We start from the raw sequence: 16,965 nt of genomic DNA on the forward strand, positions 1-16,965 counted from the left end.
GTAGATGAATAACAGTACATAGAACTTTCTTAAATGCTCTAGAATCTAGCTAGTTAGATCCTCCTTTTCTTTCTTTGATAAAGGATATTCATTAGATCTAAGAAAATATATATCCTACAAACTAATAATGTATTATGATCAGTATAAGGTACGGATAATCAAGATATTAGAATCTAAAATGAAAATCAAGATTTTTTATTTTTTTTGCCTTTAATCTAAATCTCGGTTTTTTTCTGAAATCTGTATGAACAAAAACAGAATAGATATTTTTTCGGGTTCTAACTCAATCTTAGATTCAACCGAAAGGGATTTTTTTTTATAAAATGGAGATAAGATCAAGAGTTTTTCTGTTTTGAATAATTTGTTTATCTTCTTTCAATAATAAAAAATGTAACTCTAAACCATACTACGTGTGTTTCGAATACCGTGTTATATTCTATTACGTGTAGTAACTCTGTTTTTCGCCCCATTTCATGTGGGGGCGGCGGGAGTTAGAAAATAAGACAAAATTGCAGTGTACGAATGTTCTACAGTCCGCAAAATAATCCATGGAGGAGAATCCTTAATATAAGCACCTTATCCTCAAAAGAGATGGAATTAAATTGGACATTTATTTAGACTTGGATTGTCCAAGTTTTTTGTACGTGACCATATATTCTTTGAAGATATATAATACTTTTGCTTGAATTCCAACAACTAAGCTGTGACACTTTGTCTTGTTTCAATCTAGCTAGCTAGGGAAGGGACCAGCAGCAATTGCCGACCTCAGTGTATACGAAAATAAGAAAACCTGTCTTGTTATTTTTATCTGTCAGTGCAGTTGTATGGGAAAGTGACAATTCTTACAGTTTTTGAAGCTCTTAGATTTGTTCGGGTGTTTTCCTAGTTGTCCATGTACACCATTTCTTGCTGTCAAATCTTGAAATTTGTTCATTGGATTCTGAAGTATCTACTGCTGCTTAAATTTTTTGATTTTTAGATTGTTTTGAACTCAAGTCACCGGTATCACCATCCAACGACATACGAGTGTCTATTACTTTTGATACACCATCTAACAACTACCTTGATTACATCCTTTTATTTGAATATATAGATTCTTGTAGATGCATTGACTTGGGAAGAATCTTGGTCTGGAGAGAAAGTGTGAACAAAGATTCCTATGACTTTTTCTTACTCCGGTGGGTGGAAGCAGAAAGTAAGAAACAAGATAGCTTCTGAGTAGTTGAATCTCGCTGTCACTCTTAGTTAAGCAGTTAATGTCCTTTCTGGGGAAGGTTGTTTACCATTTTTCTATTATAGTGTTTCCATCCAAGTCATTTTACTAGGGTTAGTTTAAGTTATCTAGTACCGATGTCGCAGAGTGGTGGTTGCATCATTTCTAGCACTCCTCTTTCAAGCAGTGGGAAAGAATCATCAACCAGTTTCTTTTACATTTTTTTTCCTTTGAACTGTTCATGTGACAACTCCTCTTAGAAGGCAAGAATACACACTAAGAAGAATACTGGTGATGCAAGATGTTTGGCTGCTAGGTTTTTTCATGGTTATAAAGTTTCGGTGACGAGCCAAATAAAGCATTCACTGTAAATGATAGATTGCAAGAGGATCAAAAAAATGGAAAAGTGGATGAAATGATTGAACTATATATTGACTGCAGTAAAATCTTTTTCTATCACACTTGCTTCAAGTGAACTAAGCATAAGTTCACATGTTCTACAAATTTCACTATAAAGAACTGAGGAGAAACAAATAAATTAAATTACATTACAATAGATTACAATTGGGACCTACGATACACAAAATTGGAGCAGAAACAAAAATTATCAATCTTCAAAACCCATTGAAGTTTCTCCATTTTCAGATCCCGTCTAACCGATTCTCTAGTGTGTTGGTTAAGCTTGTACGTGTTCTAGCCCAAGGCATGTGGAAGGAAGAAGTCTTGCAATCTCCTAATCTACCGCTTTTGCACTCTTAAAGACCTGTCCGCCATAGTTAGAAGCCCATCAGCTAAAGATGGCAACTCCATTTCTGGTTCATTTTTATGTTTAAAAGAGTCGTGAGAACCTAGATTCGTCAAGGGTAGACGCTTTAAGCTGTCTGAGCGAAGGCTATCTCCTTTATATGCTATCTGGAAGTCGAAGTCATAAATTTCTTGACAGTTAAAACTCACAAATTCCCCTACAGGGGCAAATACTAGCCAGTATACGGTTGAAAAAAAAGTACTGCTATATGGACCATGGTGATAAAGAATAGTATGATGATAGTTGACATGTACAGTCCTATATGAGGGTGTGTGTCTTGTCACATTTTGTCTATGCAATGATATTTGGTTCATGTGCTCCCATGTGAGTTCACACCAATTCAGATAAATGTGGCTAGCTGTGGACCACATATTTTCCAAAGAAAAGTAGGCCAGTGGCTAGAAAATAGAGAGCATGATAAATATGGATCGTAGCTAACTATACAATTTTTGACATGGCACGTCTACAAATATTAGAGGATAACCACAGCAGAAGTCTCTTAAGAGGAGGATGGATATGAAGACGCAAATATTATTACCTCAATTTGACTGCTATCAGGGGAGAACCAGCGCAGTAGCACTCCGAGATGTATAACAGCTGGAATCAATTTAAAAAGCAGCGGAGTAGTCACCTGCAAAATTGCTTTAACAAGTTAATCACTGAGGGGAAAAAATGATAAAATGGTAATTCGTGCCTATAAGTCAAAACAACGAAAAAAATACATTGCTTGGTCTCGAAATTTTTGATAGTGACCAAATGCAGATCACTTGATAAAGTTGAAAATGCATATAAGTGCATACATCTGATGGCGTAAGTCATGGTCCATGAATTTAGCAATTTTGCACAAGATTTCAAACTATTCAAATAAGGGTAGTTTGATAAGCCCTATCTAGGGTCAGATTTGAAGGTCTTTTACAAAACTGTTTTACATACCAGGCTAAGAGCTGTTGTGCCAAGAAGCAGCAGATACAGTTTACCCTGTCAAAATCAGTAAAATTGCAATTAACATCCAGTTAAAGAAGAAACGCGGAGACATAACACCATTTTCGAACTGACACTGATAATAATATGCAATAAATCCCTTTGATCGGAAGGATCTCAAGGTACATGCTGATTTTTTTCTTAAAAAATAAAACCTAGAAGCGAATATCAATGGCTAAGGTATGCTATTTTATTGGCACTGCAAGAAGGAATCCATATTAACATGCTGGACCCAATGAAAAAGAGACTAGTACTGGCTTGAACTGACCTCTACCACATGAAGATTAGACGCACGACTGAGAAGTATAAAAGCGAACTCCCCGATTTGGGCTAGTGACAATCCAACCTACAAATATTAAGAACTGTATACGTCATTTCGTACAGAAAAACAAGAACTGAAAATGAAGCACAAATATATTACGTGCCTGAGAAGTTAGATAAGATCTTACAAGAAGTGAGGTCTTGTTGTTGTATCCAAATCCTTTGACAACAGCAGTAATAACAATTGTTTTCACAACAATGACCAAAATAACAGCTGCTAATAAAATATCAACGTGGTTCCAAAGGAAGTGAAAATTGATAAGCATTCCAACACTGGCAAGAAAAAGAGCAGCAAAGAAGTTGCGAATTGGTTCAATCTACAAAAAGGAAAACATGTGTCATCAGAACAAGTTTACACTATCATACCCCTATATTCTCCACCAAGAATAGCCAATATACATTTAGGCATTAGATATGTTAGATACTACTCTCAGACTCTTCTGTCCAATTATTGATCAACAGTAAAGCATTCTAATGAAAGAACAATAATCTGATTGGACCCATTAGTTTGTTGACTTTATCTGGAGTTGGACGAAAGAATTTTTCCAACCAAAATATATTTAACAGAAATGCATTCCAGAATATATCCAGCCATCTACGAAATTAGATGATAGATTGCTAAATAAGCACAACTGCACAAGACAATGCATTATTAAAGACATCTAGCACCTCAACAACTTCCAGAGAAATAAACATCAAAAGATATCTTACTTGCTCAAGCGTATGTTCTGAAAGATCAGTTGTTGATATCATCACCCCCGCAGCGAAGGAACCGAGTTCAAGGCTGAGCCCCAACTTATCACTGCACTGAGAGAATGATAACATCCATGAATCAGAATATTAGGAGGTATTGAACAACAAAGATACCTTTTCTCCATGACAGATAAAATATGCTTTGGTATTTTTGAGTATAAAGTAAGAGTAGAATCTATTAGAGCATGGTTAGCGTGTGTATTACTCAGATAAATCATCATTTTACAATACAAGTATGCATGCATACTCAAAAACAATAGTATAAGTTGCACGTAACTGCCCAAGTTCAGAAGTCGCATACCCAAGCAACAACCAGGCAAAAGGCAACTGCTGCTAACTGATACAGTTCATTGGTCTGCAGAGATAAAACACCATAGCATTTGTTACACATTAGTATGTTTGAATGGAAGGAGAACAATGTACGATTTATAATTTGATAATTCCACGCATTAAATTTAACGAAGTAGGGAATAGGACCCTAACCTGTGATGATAGGCTAATCATCAGCTTGAGAAACCAGGGAACACAAGTTCGACATAATATTGACAGAATGGCCAAGAATGTAATCAATGTTACCAACCTGGTCAACATAGTCAGTATGCTGTAAGAGTCACATTTCCCACAAACTAAAATAGTGCAAGAGCTAAACTTTAAAACTGAAATGATGGCCATCCAAAGGTTGTGCACTTACGACTTAGCCATGGACATAACTCCTTGAAGAATCCCTGAAGTGCCACCCAAGATTGGAAGCAGAGCAAACAGCAGACCTACAGCACAATCCTGGTATATAAAGTGGCAACAACATCTCAGACAACGGAAAATTTGTACATATAATACAGAGAAAGTATTGTAGTGTACCCAGCACTAGAGCACTAGACACCAACTCTAAAAATGGAATCCTAGAGAAACAATGTGAAAGAATCTTACAGTTGATGTAAGTCTCGAAATGAAAAACAAGCAAGGGAGATTTCACCTGGAGGATAAGAATTCCAACCGTGACTTGGCCATAGAGAGCATTGATACCATTTTTCTCCATCAAAAACTTCAAAACCTGCATGAACACGAGATACTTGGCATCTTTATATCCCACTAAACTGAATGTTGGAAGCAAAAACAGTTTCAAAGATACACTTTTTGGGACTTAGTGATTAGTAGCATTCAAGATCCGAAATACACCTAAAAGATCCAAAGACATGAGTTAATTGATGCGGAGCTTTAGAATCTACTGTAGTTTGTCTTCTCCTAGCTATTGGAATAAATATACCACAGCCTATTTGAATTATATCTATGTTTGACTTGATTAAAAAAATTAACTATTATGTTGGCCAATCATTTAAAATGCAAATAAGGATATGTTATTTCTTAAAGATAGAAGAGCTACCAAAACTGTTGAGGACATTGACAGGAACACGCCAATAAATATTCCCTCTGAGATATTACCACCGCATAACTGCAGAAAGCAGAACTATACATCAGTATTTTTGCAAATAGAATAGAACACATATACAAACAGCATACCCTAATTATTCAACCATTCCGGACTGGAGTTTGGATATGCGGTACTTGCATCATTGAAGTAAAAAGTCTGGTTATGATGAAATAAAAAGTCTGGGTCACAGTAGCATGAAATGACGGACATTAAAAATGAAATAGAAAATGTGGCCATGCCTAGATGACAAATTGCAATAAGTGCAGGGGGTCGAAAAGGAATGAAATAGCCTTTTATGTCATTCTAATCAAGATGCATAAAAATATTCTATGCACCTCAGAGAATTCCTCTAAAGGAACATCCCGTTAAACATTCTGCAATGGATCATGGATGTACTAGACATACCGAGGCTGAAAGGCCACATAAGCTTGTAAATAGAAAAATTTGTAGCAGGCCTCCAAGAACAGCTACAGATCTTACAACTCGAAGCTGCACATATGAAGGAAGACACTTTGTAAACATGAATCCAAGAGTTTCAAAATCTACAAAAAGCAAGGCACATGGAAATATACATACCTTTGCCGTCGAGAACTCCAGCCCTAACGCAAAAAGAAGAAAAATCACACCAAACTGAGCAACCGTTTCAACCTAAAAGGACAAAAGTAAGTTTCTTTATTTTTTTTATTTTTATTTTTGAAAAAAATAAGTACAAATGAACTCTTATAAGAAATTCACAGAAAGACAAACAGGAAACACCTTTACTACAAACAAATACAGGTAATGATATCCGCATTGCCTTTAATCAATTACATGTAGGTAACTAGTTCTGGTCAGCATATTTATTCACTCAACCACTTCTAACACGAAAGAGCTTAATCGCAGAGAATCCTTAGGTTATTTCTTGAGGGGTGGATTATATTAAGTGATTCAAGATAATCTAGTCAGAAACTGAATGTTTTCTTGACAAATTTATAAACTCATTAGTGACAAAAGAAGCAGCGACAATGGAAGACACTGAGAAATAATTGGTCAACAGGCAGCAGCGAAGTTGTACAGCACGTCCTTATAGATCACTTGGTTAGGAAAATGAGGAGTTCAGAGTCAAAGAAAACAGTTATCCATTAGCAGGGGACAATAGGTACAGCACAGGGATACTGCATCAATGGAATCAAGGTAGTAACTAACATAAGACCATATCTCAACCTGCTATATGGCAGAATTTTGGGGATAGGTACTGAAAGTCTAAAGTATTTGATATAAGCACCAGACCCTAATGTTAAGGTGAATCTGAAGGTGCATTACATTAAAATCTGGGGGAAGCACTATTTCTTGATGAAATTGCTTTATGTACTAAAAATATGTACTCCCTCTGTCCCTATTATATAGGCGGAGTTTTGAAAATTTGTAGTCCCATTAGATAGGCGGATTTTCAATTCCAAAATGGGTTTTTCCATACATTACCCTTATTTATTATAGGTAGTTATCACCATAATTAAGTTAATGTTTCTAATGTTGGAAATTGTACAAAGGGCAAACAGGAAAGAGGATGGATATGTATGAAATCAAAGTTTTTTCTTATTCTAATAGAAACCCACTTCTCCGCCTATATATTAGGGACGGAGGGAGTACTTGTTTATACAGTACAAAAATAAAAGACAAGAAAAACAGAACATACTTGCACCATTTCGCTAATAAAGCTCAAGCCTCCAGGTCCAATAACAGAGCCTGCTAACAAGTATCCAGTAATGACCTGCAAGGATTTAGAAACGATCAAGAAAAAACCCCAAGAATTGGCCTGGAAGCTAAATATTAATGGTTGGATCTTAGCACTTATAAAGAGAAAAGGTGATCCACTGTGTATCAAAGAAGTAGGGAAGTAAAGTGTGTACAGACCGGTTGTCCAGCAAAAGCAAAAGCGATTCCCCCACAAGTTGCAGATACAAAGACGATTACTAGATCCGATATCAACCTGGAATTGCAGAAATTTGGAAGTAACAATTAGTGTATGCAGGTAAAATATATGTTTTATATATCATATAACAACTTAATAAGGTTACCTTAAATCCAACTGTAGAATTGGGTACTTTGATTTGGTATTAGATATTATGAATACATTGCTCTGAAAGAACAAATATTAATGCGTGAATACAACTTCATTTCTGTGTTGCATCTAAGCAGAAAAATAACTTAAAGTTGCACTGCTTCTATTAAATGTATAAATGCACTAAGTGTCCAATCATGTGAGAGTCCCCAATTCCATTGAGAAAAAAAAAATACCTTAGAATCTATTAAAGTTGGGGTATCTTCCTCTCGGTTCTCATTGTTGAAAACATCATGTAGTTGGAAAGACCTAAAACAAGACGAAAAACAGTGTGAGAACTTAAACTTGAGATAGCAAGACAGAAGCTTCTTCCACTCAAATCCATCTTCTCTTTGTGCTAACAAATAGGAAAAAATTTAATCATATGAAAGAAGCATATACTTTTCCTTAGTCTCATTTTTCTTGTGGTTAACTCTAGCTACAGTTTCCAAAACTGCCTGATGAACAAAACAAAAATACAAGAAGATATTACCCAATGGAGGAATAAGAATAGAATACGCCAACACAAACTCAAATAGGAAAGAGAAAGACAGATAAATGAAGATTCGAAAAATACAGGAATACCAGAGACATTCCTCTAAACAAATCCTATTCTTTAGGTGTAGCACATTTTGCACCTCGGTGAAAAGGTTCGTCGGAACCAAGCATTGGATAGTCCAGCTGTAAAACTAAAAGGCATGCATCCATATCTAAGGTTCTGAGTTCAGTCCCGCATATGTCATGGCAGTATCTAATTAATGTGGTGAAAGATATTTTTCAACAAAAGCTTCTGCCCAAGGAAGAAGTCTCACAATATAATGGCATAGATATAGTTCCATATGTTGGAAGTCTAGGGTATCCTATTACTTCCCAGACAAACTAATAGGTTTTGAAGCTCGCAAGGATGAAAAAATACTAGTAGTGCAAACAATTAATCGACCTAGAGTACATTTTATTTCGCTGTTCTTGTAAAACTAGTTGAGACGATGTAACGTTAGATAAATTACATTGATAATAAGTTCTCCAGCCTGAACAAAATCGCTAAAAGCTCTGTTCCTATATAAACTCGTTGGGTGACATGTATATCCACAAGATCTATACAATTGACGACAGCTTCAGTTAAAGAAACATGACTACATCTCTTGTGTAAAGAGGCTTGAACTAAGCTGGCTTTTTCATGTCAGACATTTTACCAGGTTTCTTTCATGTCCTAAGTTCACTGCATTGAGATGATTTTAACAGCTAAGCTTTTAAGAGGATGAGTCATTTATAATGATCAGTCCAGTAAATTATATCATGTGGTTAACGTCAAATATAAATGATACACCCAATGTGCATGCACACACCGGGTATATTATAAACATTCACTAACCTTGTCTCCAGCAACAGTATTGTTGAAGCTACCAGCATCAGTTTCTGCGAGATCACCAAAAGACAAAATGTTATTGTGATTCCGTGTTCTCCAATTCAACCTTTTGAAAACTTCTACAATGTATATATCACATTGAATTATTTATAACTTCATCCAAATCATCTCTACTATTGATAGTGTGGAGTTGTGGTTGTTGTGCTTAACAGGGGTAAAATAGATTAAAGGTGGAGACGCCTTAGATGGCCATGACATGTAGACAACTAAAATGAGCCATTTAGGATCCATTCAAGAGCCATCCTATATAGTAGAAACGTGGTACCTAACCAGCTAAGAAATGACTCATTTTAGCCATCTTATTGCCATGATCACCCTCACATTTTACCATTTCTACTTTGATAAACAAAATATTAGTTTATAACCTTTTTGTTAAAACTATTTGCAGCAGACACATTGTAATTTCCAAATCACTCTAAACCATAATGTCTCTACTCCACTAGGTATCCAGCAATATTTCCCACAACGCATTCAAGATATAATACTTCTACATCCATGGGTATCAAATGTTTGATTTGTTTGTAATTTGCATTAAACATTCTACAATAAGGCGGCAGAAAGGGAGTACAACATTTTTGCATCTGTTGTTGTTCAAATCCCCGAATCGTAATAAAATCTTAATTCAGCTTCCTTTGACACTGAAGTGTTTACATACCCTAACTCCAAAATCGAGCATTACTACAGCTACCAACAACTACTTTAAAAAATAAAATTAGATCACAACCAAGAGTATCAAAGACTGACCTAATTTTCCCTCAAATTGATGTGCAACAACTAATTTCAACTCCAATTGAAAGCCCTAATTCAAAGATTCTTAAAACATTCAAACAAAAAAAAAATGTTACCTCCTCCAGATTGCTCATTATCAGGGAATTCCTTTTCCAAAGCTCGATCAATCATACCAGCAAAACTATCTTGTCTTGTTTTCAAATCAGACAATGTCTTGTTATAAGCAGTAGCTGTAGTATTCCCATTGTTTGAATCAATCCGATCCAACTCAGTTAGTTCAGCAGCAACAACAAAAGAAGTAAAGCAAAGAACTATAGTGAAGAAAGAAAAAGAAGAAGAAGTCTTCATTTCCACAGAAACTAGGGTTTCATTGACAGTGAAGAAAAGAGTATAGAGTGGAGAGTCTGGTCGGTGAGTGAATCTGCGAGTGTTTTGTTAGAAAATGGCAGATATTTTCTGTTTATTAGAGAGAAAGAGTAAAGTCAGTGTTTAACTTAACTTTGGTTAAGGGGTTAACCTAATTGTTGGTAATTTTAATTATAATAAAGACTATAATTACGGTTTAAGCAAAAAAAATATGAATCGGGCAAATCTGTAAGAAACGACACTTTAGCTAGTCACGAAGCTATAAAATTGGTCTCTTTTAATTTTTTTATTTTTTATTTTATGCAATGAAATACAGAAGGTCCACAGTTTTATTTTAATCAATAAGAACTAATGCTTTCTTTTTGCACTCTTTGATGCTAGTACGTTGACTTGTTTAGTATTGAGCGCGCAGCTGCGTCATGGTCTCAGCTTGTAAATTTTACTCTTGCTTGTAGTAATATTTTTAAAATAGTTTCTTTGATAGTATTTTTTGTTTTCCGTGAAGTGTCTGTTCTTTTTTCTGTTGATGAAGTTTCCCAACACTTTACAATCTGTAGCAATAAAGAATAAAGACACTAGAAAGAATATTAATTTCTAGCCATATTATCGTTAATAATAGAGCTTTTGCTTCTGCGTGCATCGCTAAGGAGGCCCAATCTGAACCTGCAGAAATATGTATGAAAGCCTCTTGATCAACCGAGTACAGTATGAAGGCATATCTCATGGATAAGTTCTCTTTATTATAAGACGCATCTGTGAAATTTATCCAATCTGCCTTGAATTTGTTCCAAGAAGGGTTAGACGACTTCTTTTTCTGAACATCTTTATTATTGTTCTCTCTGATGAAAGATGAAGACCGAATGAAATTCTTGATCAAATATGTTGGATCAGGAGTGATTTTCTTAAACACTACTTCACATCTATATTTTCAAATAAACCAAAGTATGGTAGCTATCTATTCACAAAGATGCGACAATTCTGGATACGTTATCCATATTTCTACCCATTTACTAATAGAGTCTGTGTTAATCTTTGTATTGATCGCGTCTATAGAGCATCCAAACCGAATCGTTCTAGCGAAAGGACATTTTCTAAACATATGGTCTTTTATTTCTGTTGATTGGTTATTGCACATAGGTCACTCGAGAGAGATCTCCGGGTTGTGAGCTGTTAGTCTACTATTGGTCGGAAGCGCCTTTTGGACAAGTTTCCAGATATATAGCCTAATCCGAGGAATTGCATATAGCTTCCAAAGTTTTTTCCAAGGGAAATCAATATTATCCATATTGTCATCATTTTGGTTGATGAATAGTTGTAGATGTTTTTAGATGTGAAAACCCAGGATTGTTGATGTTTCCATATGATATGTCTCCCTCTTCTTTATTTGGAGCAATAGCTAATATTTCTTTTATTTCTGGCGAGAAAAGTTTATCTAATTTTCCGATGTCCCAGGATGCTTCGTTATTTATTAGATCTTGAACTTTTTGCGGCAATGGATCTCCTCTATCGCTTGGTTTATTAATTTTTTTCCTAATTAGGTATCCAATCGTCTTCCCATATCTTCGTTTTAGATCCGTTTTACACTTTCCAAAAAAAAATTCCTTTATAATATTGAGGCCTTTTTGAATGTTTTTCCATATCCAGGAAAGCTCATAGATTCTCGATGGTTCGAAGGGACTTGAGTTATGGAAATATTTCGTTTCCAGAAGTTTTACCTATAATTGCGCTTTTTTTGTCATAACTCTATTATCTAGCTTTGTTAGCAGCGCTATATTGAAATTGTGAGGGTTCTTTATTCCCAATCCCCCTTGCGATTTTGGTTTACACATCCTCTCACGCTTTTATATAACCACCTTTTCCTTTATCCTTATCCTTATTCCACCAAAAATATCTTTGTATCTTATCAAATTTATGTAAAGTATCTTTGGGGAGAACTAGTATCTGCATTTGGTACGTTGGGTAAGATCGAAGGATTGACTGAGTTAAGACTGTCATGCCCGCTTGAGATAGCAACTTTGCTTTCCACCCTTGTAGAGTATTGTAATACCTGTGAAGAAGCGGTTTGAAATTCTCTTTGCTGTTTTTATAAAAAAAAAGAGTAGGGTTCCTAGGTATCTTGTTTAGTCATCAGCGACACCTTTAGGATTTTTCCTATAATTTTTCCATGTTTGGGATGGATTTGGGGGCTAAAATACATACCTGATTTTTGCAAATTTATCATTTGCCCCGTAATTTCCCCGAGTTCAGATAAAATATCCAATAAGTTTTTTTGCTTCCCCAAGATCCGCTTTAGTGAACAGAAAATAGTCATCAGCGAAAAAGGTGGGAGATAGTAGAGACGTGTTTGATTTATTTTCATTCATGAGATTTTATTTTCTTTTGTGGATATTTCAAGGAGTCTTAAGAGGATATAAAAAAAGATATGAAGATAGAGGGCCTGAAAAGACGAGGGTACTCAAATACACCACAATCTTTTATTTATCCACCTATAAGTCCTCTACCGAAAGTGACTGTTTATGGACTGAGTCGAGACAATACAACGAATCGGTTCACACTTCGTGTGATCGTCTATGGACAAGAGATCGAGACAATACGACAACAAGATAACTTGTGTGATTGACTATGGATACAAGATCGAGACAATACAACAATGAAGTATGATACTTGATAATAGGTTCGGACTCAACCAAACTCTATAGGATCACTATCAAGTATATTCGGAATTAACGTTTGTGTATTTTACTTCTAATTATAATAAAACAATTATAATTGCGGAATAGAAAAGTAAAAGACACAACAATATTTTGTTAATGAGGAAACCGCAAATGCAGAAAACCACGGGACGTAGTCCAGAATTGAATACTCTCAGAATTAAGCCATTATACAAAATCAACACTAACTTCGTATAGTTGAGACCAAGCAACTAAACCTAAACCTATAGTTCACCTAGTTTCTTCAGTATCCCTGCGGTTCCGACATTCAATAAGTGGATGCACTGGAACAATTCCTTTGGATCATATTCCAAACAGTAAAGGAAAAACAAATCCGTTTGGTAACAACTCTATCGGTTATTTCCAATAAATATATCTCAGGTCATACGCAAAGGCTCTTCTGGTTAACCCAATAAACTCCTTTGCCTGTTTAGATCAATCCAATCTTCAATTACCGAAGTAATAAGATCCGGATTTGTAACAATCAAATAGAACTCAAGAGATCTACTACTGCTACCGATCTCACGCAACTAATCAATCGAATAAATCCGATATTAGTTTAATCCCAGCCGATCAAGTTTTTGTGCACCAAAGATATATAACTCAAATCAGAAATCTTCTTTGTCTTTAAATCTTTTTAGATATTCAATAAATGCCTGCACAACACAACTTGAATCTCTTGTGATCAATAACGCACAAAACGGAGTCTGTTAACAATGGATTATCCCAAGACGTTTTTAGATCTACAAACAGTTCTTAAGATCTCGTCGACACTTCGATCTAGTTTGAGTGAATCTTATATCAGAAGAGAAGATTCTCAAGAATAAACAAAATAGGTGCAATCAAAGTTCAACAAACGTTATCCAATCAAATCAATCGAAAACTAATAATAATATGCAATTATCTAGTTTTCCACCAACGGTACTCGTAGAGCTTATTGATCCCGCAGAAGTCTTTAAACGAGCGGTCATAAGAGATTTTGCCTAATTAAGGTACTTTCCTCTCCGGATAGACGGCTCCACCAGTAACAACACAACTAGGTAGTTTTGCTTGCTCTTAGGATATTAGTTTGCTCGAAATGCAAACATAGGTATTTATAGACCAAGGAAGTTTGGACACCAAGGAATTTCCAAAACCGAAATATTCTTAAGATATGCAATATATTTTCAAATCGGTTTTTCATAATTCCTGGAAATGCTTTGTCCAAATATTACCGAAATCTCAACTAGAAAATCTCAATCAGTAAATGCACAATACCATTTTTTATTCTCTAGAGAAAACTAATAACGTTAAGTAAAAGATTCTTAGCTTATTTTGGGTCCGGGATCTCCTTGAGTAAGTAAGGAATATCTTTGAACAATAAAAGGTAAGAATTACTACACATGTTCAAAGTATGTCGACATCTTTTCTGATGTAAATCCTCTTTCATACTTACAATCTTGGAACCGATTATACCGCACTTCCAAACGAGTTTAGAACTGTTGATCTGTATTCCAAGACAACTATGTGATTGGTCAAATATCAACACACTAATCATGGGTTTACGGTTTTACCGAACACAAGGATCGGTTCTACCTCCATATGGTTACTGGGACCGGTTACATCAGTTACCTGGGTCAGTTACATCAATTACCAGGACCGGTTACCATATTCTCACGGTATTACTTGTGATAGGTTGCACAAGTCACTAGGATCGGTTACACCAATTACTAGGACCGGTTACACCAATTACAAGGATCAATTACACATCTCTTTTGTGATCGGTCACACCAATTACAGATATCGATTATACCTTCTTAGGTGATTAATTAGGACCAGTTACACTAATAAAATTCATACCAATACATAAGTCAGGCACTGTGACTAGTTTTACCAAGATGCATAACAAGTTATGATCGGTTCTACTAACTCACACATATTGGTAATCCAAAGATACGCAATAAATAACAATACCAATAAGCCTAGTGATTTCCCTTTCTATCCATAAAACAAGTTTATGAATGTACTTCCTTTAAACACATGTAAATATTGTTTCCTAGAATGAAATCTTCACTTTTACCCATACACATAATCACAATAGCATTCAAACGATTATGTCGATGTCTTATATACGAAGTTCAAAAGATAAGCGTTATACTTCGTATTCTATTACTTAATACTATGATCATATGATCATGTCCTACTACTAGAGTATAATCATTCACAGCTTCGCAGTTATGTTTTCAATATAGCACGACTTGAAAGATACGTTAGGAATGAAACAGTTCAAATCAAAATATTCTTAACCTCAAGAGGAAGGATGATGTTGTCGTTGTATCTCTTTACTTCTTCACATTCTTTCAAGTCTTCGAGTAATACTTGTATGTCTCATAATCCTAGACTTTCTAGTCTAACCTATACGAAGTTGTCTCTAGTACATAATCAAGCGACTCTTTAAATGAGTTTTGATTCACTAAAATATGACAACGAAACTTGACATACCAACGCTTGGTGGGTTCAACCGAGCTATGCTCTAACAGGGTTACCCTGTCTTAAACTCCTTGAATTAGTGAAAATTGGGCATGAGGATCCATTTAGAAGAATGGAAAAAGATGTGGTGGAAATGCACTGAAAAATGAGGTTTACCCAATTATCACTAAAACCAAAGGAAGATAAAAAAAAATGTAATAAAGGAATACTCGATTCTATCAAAGGCTTTTGAAAGATCAATCTTGAGAACTAAAAAACCTTTTTTTGTTTTGGCTGTTTCATCGAGTGTAAAAGCTCATGTGCTATGATAATTTATCTATAATTTGTCTTCCTGGTAAAAAGGCAGATTGGTTTGGTGATATTATCCTATTTAAAATTGGTTTTAATCTATTGGCTAGGATTTGGATATGAGATTATTAATTGTGTTACTGGGGCTGATAGGACTAAAATCCGCCGGAGTCTGAGGTGTTGAGGTTTTTGGGATGAGAGTAATGAAAGAGTGATTGAAATCTTTATCCATAATCCTTGTTCCAGAAAAATCTCGCGTGGATCTTATTATATCTGGTCCCAAGATATCCCAATTAGATCTAGAAAAGCCCGGTTGAAATTCGCTCGGGCCTGGAGCACACCAAGGATTCATGTTGGACAAAGTTGACCAAATTTCTTCTTTGGATGGAATTTGAGTTAAAGCTGTGTTTTCCAAGTCTGAAATACAAGGTTTGGTTATTTCTGAAAGGTCAACATTGTAACTGGTCAATTGAGAAGTTCCAATTTGGGTGAAATGGTTGATTAACAGAGAGATTTGGTCTCTATCAGAAATCAAGAGACCTTATGGTTCTCTAAGAGATCGTATTGCATTGATTTTCTTCCTATTTGAGGCAAAGGCATGAAAATATTTCGTGTTTTGATTATATTCTTTAAAGAGACAGTCGACTAGTTGTTGACCCATGATGTTATGTAGACTGTTAATCAGGATTTTTATCGACTATGCCACCGTCTCCTGTCAAATTAGGGAATACCTACTGGTCGTATGACTAGATGCATTCATTATTTACCTATAAAGACTCTGTGTCTATGTGTATCTTTTCTTAATTGAATAAAAAAAAACACACACTTAACCTAGACCTATACTTGAGTGTTAAAAGTAGTTGTGTAATTATTTTCTTCATTTTCCTTACGTGGTCTTCATGGATGAAATTTTGATTATCCATAAAAAGATTAATTAAAAAAAATCAAATATCTTAAGTTTAATTTTAACAAACTAATCTAGTAACTAATTTATCTTAACAAACTAATCAATCATATTAACAACTAATTAATTAAGAGTAATTCTGTCATTACAAAATATATTTGGATTAGGGGTTTTCAATAATACTTCATAATATATTTATTTTGTGTATCCTCTCGTTTGTGGAGACATCCCAAATATGAGTTTTTTTCTTTACTATTTTGAGCAAAACTATTAAAACTTTGAATGTTCGATAATTTTCTTTTTGAGTTTTGAATGTTATATGAAAATCTTGAGAAGAGCCGTATAGAAATTAGTATGATATTTAGGCCATGTCGTACGAAGAATTTGTAGACGTTAGGATGACACAAAAACAAGAAACAAAATATTAAAATTAAAAGAAAAACCAAGCAGAGGCTGAATTCTAGTTTAAACCCATTGTTGTGCTAGATGT

At 35.0% G+C, this 16,965-nt stretch overlaps 1 protein-coding gene across 5 annotated transcripts; it reads right to left on the reverse strand.

Moving 5' to 3' along the window:
- Positions 1 to 1,620: 1,620 nt before the first annotated feature.
- Positions 1,621 to 10,212, reverse strand: LOC113348036 (K(+) efflux antiporter 6-like). 5 transcript variants are annotated; one of them, XM_026591726.1, is made up of 20 exons: positions 9,854 to 10,212; positions 8,955 to 8,998; positions 7,985 to 8,040; positions 7,780 to 7,852; positions 7,560 to 7,621; positions 7,396 to 7,471; positions 7,178 to 7,252; positions 6,079 to 6,150; positions 5,908 to 5,991; positions 5,455 to 5,523; positions 5,047 to 5,124; positions 4,765 to 4,853; positions 4,557 to 4,653; positions 4,375 to 4,428; positions 4,032 to 4,127; positions 3,425 to 3,637; positions 3,268 to 3,345; positions 2,952 to 2,996; positions 2,557 to 2,649; positions 1,621 to 1,976 (listed from the first exon to the last, which is right to left on the reverse strand). In XM_026591726.1, exons 1-20 carry the CDS (start codon positions 10,083 to 10,085, stop codon positions 1,947 to 1,949), a joined length of 1,716 nt encoding a protein of 571 aa, XP_026447511.1. In that variant the 5' UTR covers positions 10,086 to 10,212; the 3' UTR covers positions 1,621 to 1,946. The 5 variants fall into 5 exon arrangements, with proteins under 5 accessions (XP_026447511.1, XP_026447509.1, XP_026447510.1 ...); XM_026591724.1 differs by having other exon boundaries at positions 1,621 to 2,125; positions 9,854 to 10,210; XM_026591725.1 differs by having other exon boundaries at positions 1,621 to 2,125; positions 3,449 to 3,637; positions 9,854 to 10,209.
- Between the last annotated feature and the right edge of the window lie 6,753 nt (positions 10,213 to 16,965).

This window comes from Papaver somniferum, chromosome 2 (genome assembly GCF_003573695.1).
Source record: "Papaver somniferum cultivar HN1 chromosome 2, ASM357369v1, whole genome shotgun sequence".
Lineage (NCBI taxonomy): Eukaryota > Viridiplantae > Streptophyta > Magnoliopsida > Ranunculales > Papaveraceae > Papaver > Papaver somniferum.

Bases quoted from the DNA above. Each gene is read 5' to 3' on its own strand.
- LOC113348036 (XM_026591723.1), bottom strand. From the start codon at position 10,085: ATGAAGACTTCTTCTTCTTTTTCTTTCTTCACTATAGTTCTTTGCTTT. The intron at 7,622-7,779 runs GTATTTTTTTTT...TTGTTCTTTCAG, and splicing joins CAACTTTAATAGATTCTAAG to AGCAATGTATTCATAATATC. The intron at 2,997-3,267 runs GTCAGTTCAAGC...TGATTTTGACAG, and splicing joins CTAATCTTCATGTGGTAGAG to GGTAAACTGTATCTGCTGCT.